We start from the raw sequence: 9,712 nt of genomic DNA on the forward strand, positions 1-9,712 counted from the left end.
TGGCCAAGATGCATCCATGAAATAAGTCTATTTCTATGTTTGATACTCTTTTTGTTGCCAGCAGACCACATCAGCTTTCATTTGAAAAACAGACTCAGTGCCTCTTTCCTTCATATAAGATTATTATTATTAATAATTAGTTTATTAATCATTGTCAGCTGTTTAGAAAATACTTTGCAGCATAGCATCACAAATAAAGACAGGAGCCTGCATGTTTACAGCACAAATGTCTCTTAATTGTCTAAACTCCAGACCACCTCACTGGGAGCAGATTCACTTGGGGGCAGATGTTTCCTTTAATGGGTTTCCTGTGGGCACATGTGGAGAGAAGCTGAGAGGAAGTGGTGATTCTCTCTCTCTCTCTGATATGTAGAGGGAAAATCGGGACATAAACACGCGCGTTCACAATGTGAGAAAGCAGGTCTCCATTTATTAACTGTGCTTTTGAGCATGGAGGATTTTCTCTCTCCTCAAGGCTCAGCAGTGACCCTTAAGATCAGAGAGCCAATGAAAGGATCTAATGTATCCAATTGCATTTTATTATTTTTCTCTTAACTGCCCATGTCCTACGAAAGGGCATCTCTATATCTTAACAGGAGCTCCTTGCTGGGATGGATTAGAATGATATTGAGGCAGCCTGGAGAAACACTTTTACCCACATAGCCTTCAGCGGTCAGAATCTGATCTGAAAATGCCAGTTTAGCTCGCAGATTGACCCCCTGATCTCTCTTCAACTCTCCCACCCCTCACTCCAGATCCTGCAGGCACTGGGCAAATCCTATCACCCAGGCTGCTTTCGCTGTGTCATCTGCAATGAGAGCCTAGATGGTGTGCCATTCACTGTGGATACGGAGAACAAGATTTACTGCGTCAAGGATTACCACAAGTGAGTGTCTACTGTAAGCCACTTATATGTACGGCAGCACAACCCCTCTCCTCCTTGGAAATCTCCACTATAAGTGATTGTAATTTAAAATGTAAACCAGCTCAGTACCCCTGCTAGTGCACATGTCACTTGCATGCACACCAGCAAAATATTAAATGGTAAATGGTAAATGGACTGCATTTATATAGCGCTTTTATCCAAAGCGCTTTACAATTGATGCCTCTCATTCGCCAGAGCAGTTAGGGGTTAGGGGTTAGGTGTCTTGCTCAAGGACACTTCGACATGCCCAGGGTGGGGTTTGAACCGGCAACCCTCCGACTGCCAGACAATCGGTCTTACCTCCTGAGCTATGTCACCCCTATATTACTTCTAGTGGGCCTGCCCTATATATACTGTATGTACACCAGCACACCACAGATGCATTTGTGAGGATCCAAAAATGTGAATTAACAAAATATCTTCAGAAAGTGAAGTGAATATGTAGTGAACAGCATTGATATATTTATGCAATTCTGACCAGAAAACACAATGAGGGTTATGGTCATCTTAAGTGTGAATGAGCATTTGCGTATGCGAGTATGCAAGTGAGTATTCTTCCCAGTGTGTGTGCCGCTCTTGTGGATTGCTACTCCCTATGCTGATGATGCTGTTTGCTTTTTGTCTTTCTCCTTCCATGTGTACTTGGTGGCCTCAGAGCAAGGTAAATGGCAAAATCAAGCCAACCTACCATCTCCCTCATAGTGCTGTAGACCTCAACCCCATAATCGCTCCATTGAGACTCAATAGTTTTCATACAGCCAATATGCAATGCAGTCAACCACCCCACTGAGACACAATAGTCACCCCATATCCACTCTAGAGACAGAGTACAGTCACCCCACTAATCATAGAGCTGGTGCAGAATAGTAATCCACAAAATTATACCACTAAGATGAAGTAATTGTATCTTAATCAAATCACCGCTGATCCAGAATCCATTCAACCCTTGAATTCACTATAATCATGCATCACTGATAATAATCATGCATCACTGATAATAATTATTATAATTATAAACACACACACACTGTAGTGTAGCCAATTTTATTCTTGGTTTTTGTTTTTCTATTAGAATTAGTTAATTATGGAATCTAATTTATTGTATAGAACAATAATGTTTTCCTGATTTAAAAAAAAAAAAAACTAACTTTGAATTCTTTCTTGGTAAGACTGATATGCACGTGCGCACACACACACACACACACACACACACACACACACAAAAGCCCTCTTAGCCAGAATCCACAGGAGGCCATTTTCAATGAATACCATTCATCCTGTCTGTAGCGCCTCTCTTATGCACAGTTGTAGGTTTTATTTGACATAGTCCATCATTGTGTCTACATATTTGCGTGTATGTGAAGGAATAGAGAGGGAGGCTGTGTGTGAGAGTGTGTCTAAATCTGTTTATAGAAGGTGCAAGTGGGTGTGTGCATGTATGTGTGTGAGCATGTGTGTGTGTGCCCACACACACATTTTTTTCTGTTACCACTGAATACAATCAAAACTACTTAGTGCAAGTATTTGCCCCCTTCCTGATTTCCTCTATTACTGCATATACACAGAATGGTTTCAGGTTTTTAGACAAAATGTTATATTAGACAAAGGGAAACTGAGTAAACACAAAACAATTTTTGTTTATGAAATTTATTTACTTAGTTATCAACCACCATATCATCCGGGTAAAAAAGGAATTGCACCCTTAGTTACTCAATCAAGCAATTAACCAAATTTAATTGATAATTAGATTCAGCTGATTGCAGTCGTTGAACCTTTCCATCAGAGTGAAGTAATCACCACAAAGTTTCTACAAGCACACTGCCATGGCAAAAGGAAATTTAAGAAGAGATGAGGAAAAAAAAGTTGTTGAAATGTATCAGCCTGAAAAGGGTTACAAAGCCATTTCTAAGGCTTTGGGGCTCCAGTGAACCACAGTGAGAGCCATTATCTCCAAATGGAGAACACTTGAAACAGTGGTGAATTTTCCCAGGAGTGGCTGGCCTGCCAAAATTTTTCCAAGGGTTCAGTGACTCAATCCAAGACGTAACAAAAGATGCCAGAAGAACATCCAAAGTACTGCAGGCCTGTATATATGAGACTGGGCAAAAATGGGATTCATGGGAGAGTAGCAAGGCAGAAAACACTGCTAACCAAGATAAACATCAATGCTCATCTCACATTTGCAAAAAAAAAAAAAAAGCACCTGGATGATCCCCAAGCTTTTGGGATAGTGATCTATGGACAGATTAGTCAAAAATTGAACTTTTTAGATGACACACGTTCTGTTATGTCGAGTGTAAAGACAATACAGCATTTCACAGTAAGAACATCATAGCAACAGTCAAACATGGTGGTTATAGTGTGGTGGTATGGGGATGCTTTGCTGTCTTGGGATCTGGATGACTTGCCGTTATCGAAAAAACCATGAAGTCTGCTCTGTACCAGTAAATCCTTACGGAGGATGTCTGGTCATCTGCCCGTGGGCTGAAGCTGAAGTGTAATTGGGTTATGCAGCAAGACACTGATCCAAAACACAAAAGTAAGTCCACATCAGAATGGCTGAAAATAAATAAAATGTAAGTTTTGGAGTGGCCTAGTCAAAGTCCTGACTTGAACCCAAAATAGATGCTGTTGCAGGACCTGAAACAAGCAGTTCAAGCTTCAATCACTTTTTCTGAATTAAAGCAGTTCTGCAAAAAAGAGTTGCCTAAAATTCCTCCACAGCATTGTGAAAGACTAATCTCAAATTATAGAAAGCATTTGGTTGCAGTTATTGCTGCTAAAACTGGTGCAAGTAGTTCAGTTTAAGAATTTTTACTGAAACCATTCAGTGCGGCTAATGTGCAATAATAGAGGAAATCAGGAAGTGGCAAACTTTTCATCTATCGATGCTATGCGAAGTAGTCACCGTTACTCGAGAATTCAAACAGTCAGGTTTTGGCCATCTGTGAGAAATTTCTTTCAGCCTCAGAAATAAAACTGAATTCTTTCCTCTCTCCTTTCTTCCCTTTTGGGTTGAATCATTCGGGGGGAGGGGGGGGCGCCAGCACATCTGCAAACTTGCCTGCTTCCTGACTCCAGCAATGGCTGATCTCATCAGTCCCACGCTCCCTTAGACTGTGTGTCTGGTCTGGTGTGTAACTTTCCAGGACTGAAATGGGGATTTATAGGGGAATGAAGAGCAGGTGACGGGGCTCAGAGGCTCAGACTAGCCCAGTTTGCTTGGATGTCTGGCTCTCCTTCTAGCATGCCTTGCACTCCCATGGGATCTCACTCTTAATTTCATTTTTCCCTGTCTCATCCTCTCCCTTAGGGTCCTGGCGCCCAAGTGTGCAGCATGTGGCCAACCAATCCTGCCCTCTGAGGTCAGCTCCCTTGATGCACTTTTTCTTGGCTCAACATCACTTTCAGCCCCTGTGTTGTGACGCATGTCCAGATGTGCCAGGAAAAAACAACTGGAAAATATGAATTTGTCCCAAGTGATGCAAGTCACATATTGAAACCATAAGTAATATCTATTACATGAGCAGACAAAATTGCAGTGACTAAGCCCCTAACATAGAGGCTGTTTATAAATCTCCCAGGCCCACACCCGCTTTAATTGCTGTGTGAATCCATGAAAACAATGACAACACGAGTGCTTTAGTTTCTTTTCACATTTATTTTCAAAATGAGCTGCATCAAAAGAAGTGTGACTGTGTTACTAGTAGCTGTCAAAGTGCACCTAATGTTCTTTGCTTTTAAAGTAATAAGAAATTCAGATGTTCCTGCACAGGAGCAATAGAACATTTAAGTACAGACGAACCGACTAAGGAACCAGTGGTGATGTCACTCTGTGGGTGCGGTATGTGCTGGGGTGGGATGAGGCACTGTTCTCTCATCCAGAGCTCCCAAGTGCACCAGCCAGTGTTTACCACAAGTGCGGACCCAACAGCTTCAGCATTAAGTCTGCTGCTGTGGGGCATGTCCAAACCCACCCACGGGGTGGGGTAGGACTCCTAGGGGTTAAAATTAAATTAGCTCTTCCCCATGACTCCCAGAGATGTACCTGGTGCTCACAGGCAAGCGTTTATCTTCAGAGAGATATGCCTCCTTTCTGATCAGCACTGGCACCCTCCTGCAGGACTGTGTACAGTACTGTAGTGTGTGAAACAGTCCCTGGCTCCTTAAATATTTGTGGTACACCTGAGCTAAATGCTGTAAGTCTCCACGAGATTTCATATTTTCATAATTAACAACATATTCTTGCACGCTTATTTTGTAACCTCTGCTTTTATTAAGTCAATGTTTCAGACCAAAGTCCTCTGTCAAGACATTACACAAACAATATAGATGTCTCTTCAACAGCGAGTGGAATCACCTAAATCCAATTGGGTGTGTTTGTGTAATGTCTTTATGATGGTCTTTGGTCACAATTATTGATTTAATAAAAGCAGAAATCATAACAAATGCGTTTAGGAAGATATTTTATGAGATGTTAGGGAGATTTCATTCCTAGCACCATGAAAAAGACTTAAACTCATGCTGACCTTTTTCTGAAAACTTCAAACCATTGATTTCTGGTGTCTTCTGAACATGTTCCTTTATGAAAAGGAAAAATGTCCAACCCATGGCATTTCCTGTGTGAAATCTTAAACCAAATGCAAGATTGGAGACAAGATATTTAGCATGTGTTGTGAATATTTGCTGTGCCTTCAGTTATCATTGTTTCATGCTCCTTTGCTGACAAAGAAAATGAGCAATATCGGTTCCATTGAACACTATTTCCTCTTGTGCACATATTTGATGTCATTTTGTTCCTTGTGTGTCAGTAAACTGGCTAGAAGAACATACCACCAAGTCAGGGATCCCACAGATAACGGATCTATCAAAGCAGTCCACAGCATACAAAGCCCTTTGAAACATCCTGGGAGGGCAGCTGTGAACTTGGGGGGAGGGGGGGGGGGGGGTTGTTGACAGCCCAATATCTGAAATGAAGGGACTGTAGCATGTGGAATAAAGGGAGGAGGGGATTTTTCACACTGTCCCTGGTCACGTGTGTGCCTGTTGCTCTGTGCTGTGCTGACCCAGTCCCCTCAACCCTCCAAAATTAGAATTGACCTGTCAGGAATGCAGCCTCTCCCCCTCCCTCTTTTAAGGCAGAAGGCTAGAATTCATGGCAGGCTTGTCAGTCTTACATTTACATGGTCCTTGGTAAAAGAACCTACTGAGTCTTGTGTAGAAGTAGCAAGTATAGCATATCACTGTTCTACTCACATGACAAATATGGTGTCAGATTGCAGTTATTGGTGTACATAGCTTGTTTCTGTCCTGCACCCACAGACCTCGTCATACTTTCTTTGATGTTGTTAGAGTAGATAAAGATGCTATGACTGTTCTGCCCATTGCCACACCTTTACTGGAACATGTTTATATTCATTAAAACTATTTAAAAAACATTTTGAAATGTAAACCCTGAATAAAATACAAGTATATAACATGTCAACAGAATAAATTACACATTTGAGTAAACTGTAAAATGGGTTGTTTCCAGTGTACGGATTTGACAGTGCCAATTTAACTAATCTATTCTGCAAGCGGGTGGTGAAGTTTGTGTGAAGTGGGTTTGTTGTCTATAGTGGGTGGTGTTGTGGGAAAAAATAAAACTCAACATTTGTTAGGCCAGCGATCTGGCTTTTTCAGGTTCTCACTTGGATAAAAAAATGTGTGACCCCCATGAGGAAACCACTAAAGTGCTGGTTCTCTAAAGCTAAAAGAACACCTGGTTTACCATGGTTTTTAAATAAGGGCAATTGGACAGGACAAAGGCAAAAGACCAACCCGTTTGTTTAACCTATGGTCTCAATTATTCTTTGTCCATCTGTCTATCTGTGTTTGTAGGGCTCTGATGAAACAGTCCGAGTCGTGTCTATGGATAAGGATTACCATGTGGAGTGTTACCACTGTGAGGTGAGTACCCAGACTTTTCTGTCTCCACAGATTACAAGACCATGACAGAAAAAAATGGCCTAAGGTCAAGGAATAATTAATTACTCACCAGTGCCCTCTGCTGATGATATGTTTGCTGCATATCTGTGGATGATAACTCAGATGCAGTATTCATGCTATAGTGGTCATTCCTTTTCATTCCTCTAACCCTGCATATGTTATTATATATGAAGTTGCTGAGTTGGCTTTTCTCCTTTGTACTATACCATCTCCGACCCCCTGCAGGATTGTCATATGGAGCTGAATGATGAGGAGGGACGTCGCTGCTACCCACTGGATGGGCATCTGTTGTGCCATGCTTGCCATCTTAAGCACATTGAGCCTAACTGCTCGTCACCTGCTTCCGCTGTCTACCAGCACCAGTTCTAGAGGCTTGGCACCATCTGCTGGCTCTTAGGAGAAACTGGCCTTCCCGTTCAGACCCTGCCAAAGCCAACATCAACCACTATGGAATTCACTGTGTAGAACATTTCAGAGCAAAGTGACTGATTATAACCCTGTGTTGTTTATGGACTTTAAGTAAACTCAAAACCAAAATAAACAAAGAAAAAATATTGAAGGAAGGAAGAAATGGTTTTTTTAAAGGTTATGGCTATTATTACATTTCAAAACTCTTTGTTTTTAAAGTAGAAAATATTGTCGTGTGCTGGTATACTGAAACAATATTTTACTTTGTAAAAGTTATCAAACCCAAAAGCTTGTGCCCTGTGCTTATATGTGTTTCACATGGTTTTTTTAAGTTAGGGAAGACTAGACATAGCAGGGTGGGTTTTCTGTTTTGCTGCATGTTTATGAACTAAGAGGAGAGCTGCATCAAAATGCCTGGATATAATTCAGAAAAACCACCCCATACTGGCCAGTGACATGGTCTCATATGTATTAGCACCTTGTAAATGGAGTTTGCTAAAAAAAAATTCTCAAACATGGATTAATTATTCTCAGTTTGAGCTTGAATTATTGTCAACATCCCATATATTCTTATATTTAACAGCAAGGGAATGAACACTTTAGCTTTTTTCCCATCCTATTACATTAGGCCTGGTGTCTCTTGCTCCCATGTATTTTTATTGTGTATTTTTTATTTTTATTTTTATTTTTTTTTTTGCGCAATGCTGGCAGGTTGAATCCAAACTAACACATTGATTTCACCTTTTTAAGTTTTGTATCATTGATATTGGAAGACAACATGGTTTGGTGTTCGCCAAATTTAGTGGTGATTTACCAAGTCAGCGTACTTTTGTTATAGAAGAAAACCATCACTAAAGGTAATGTTTCAAAATGCAGTTATACAACCTTATTATATATAAATAGTGCGTGCATGTATGTGTGTGAGAGAGAAAGAATGTTTCAAGAGAGAAAATTTCATGTTCCTATTTTGTGGTTGTTTGTTATTTTAAATGTGATATATCCTGCTTATTACACAATGTGTATGAGCGGGAAAGGCATGAAGAATATTCCAGATTAGGTCACTGCCAGAACCAACATTCAGTCCTTTTGGTGCTGAAACATGGTGATGCCGAGTCTGATTTTGTCCTACTTGGACCATCTTTTATATTTATAGTATTTCTGTAAATCCCATCAAAATATTTCAATTTAAAATTAGCAGTGATCTTTTAGGCATGATCTTAACATCTCTACAGTGCTGTCAATAACTTATTTCAAAATTGCATTTGTTATATAGTTAATTTTTGTAATCATATTAAAGGTAATCTGAAATTGTATTTAAGATCTGTGTCCAAATTCTTTTCCAGTTCTGTGGTGTAACACATCACTAGTATTATAATTGCAACAAAAAAAAAAAAAAATGATGGCAGGTTCTGTCCTCTGTATGACTGATTAGGCTATAGCCAATGATATTCTATGCTGTTGCACTGTTTTGCTTCATGTATTTAAAGTCTGTTCTTATGTTGCATTTAGTGTCCACTTATTTTGAAATATGACAGGTGAAAAGAAATGAACATGTGAAACAATGATTTTAAATTAAATCTGTCATCAAGCTGTGTTTCTATTCCATTCAGTTACTTCACCATTTCTTGGATAACATTATTTAAATTATGTACAATAAATGGTGTAAATACAATCAAAATTTGACTGGATCATTGAAGTGCATTAATGAGGACCAATATGAGTGGTAACGTGGATTACCTATATCATTTAACAAGGTAAGTGCATAAACAGCCCCCCCCCCCCCAAAAAAAAAAAATGTATAACCATGTTCTCAGAAGCACCAGCACAGATAATTTTAACTTGTTCTCCCAAGGGTACAGTCCAATCTAGTGACTCCGACTGGTGGGAACTGGAATAACCTACTGAGTTGGCAATTATGTTTGATACCGCGGATATGATAGCCTGATAACAGCTTCAAAGGGTGGATTCAGCAAATGTGGGACAATTTTTGGTAGATTCAGTAGGAGACTATCAAAAACTTTTTTACTGACCACGCCCACTGTAAAGGCGTCAGTCCAATAAAAACAATTGTTGAATGACAGTCACTATTGTAGCAACAATTCAAGAATTTTTTTTTTTGGATTGGCTGTTGATTGGTATATAGCAGAGTAATGCAAAGCTTATGTGTTCCATTTCTGCTGATGTCCCACATTTGCTGAATCCACCCTACTCAATGATAAGAAAATAAACGGCAACTGGGGGCCTGGACCTCGCAGCACAATTAGCGTTAGGCAATCCCACATAACGTGCTTATGACAGTATAGGGCGAAAAGTACCTTACAGAACTCTAACCTCCAGGAGGTGGGAACACAAAAAGAAAGAAAGAAATGTATTTGTATTTGATTACCTGGA

At 40.1% G+C, this 9,712-nt stretch overlaps 1 protein-coding gene across 3 annotated transcripts in view; it reads left to right on the plus strand.

The window, feature by feature from the left end:
* The window catches only part of limd1a (LIM domains containing 1a), a 28,982-nt gene extending 20,069 nt beyond the window's left edge, over positions 1 to 8,913 (plus strand). For 2 of the 3 annotated variants that reach the window (XM_064344002.1, XM_064343992.1), the window contains exons 6-9: positions 756 to 886; positions 4,239 to 4,290; positions 6,806 to 6,874; positions 7,139 to 8,913. In XM_064344002.1, coding sequence (XP_064200072.1) covers positions 756 to 886; positions 4,239 to 4,290; positions 6,806 to 6,874; positions 7,139 to 7,282 — 396 coding nt within the window. In that variant the 3' untranslated portion in view covers positions 7,283 to 8,913. Of the gene's footprint in view, positions 1 to 755; positions 893 to 4,238; positions 4,291 to 6,805; positions 6,875 to 7,138 lie in introns of those variants that run through there. The other variant, XR_010331292.1, reaches the window with a different exon arrangement.
* Positions 8,914 to 9,712: the final 799 nt, after the last annotated feature.

This window comes from Anguilla rostrata, chromosome 1 (assembly GCF_018555375.3).
Source record: "Anguilla rostrata isolate EN2019 chromosome 1, ASM1855537v3, whole genome shotgun sequence".
In the NCBI taxonomy this organism is placed as follows: Eukaryota; Metazoa; Chordata; class Actinopteri; order Anguilliformes; family Anguillidae; genus Anguilla; species Anguilla rostrata.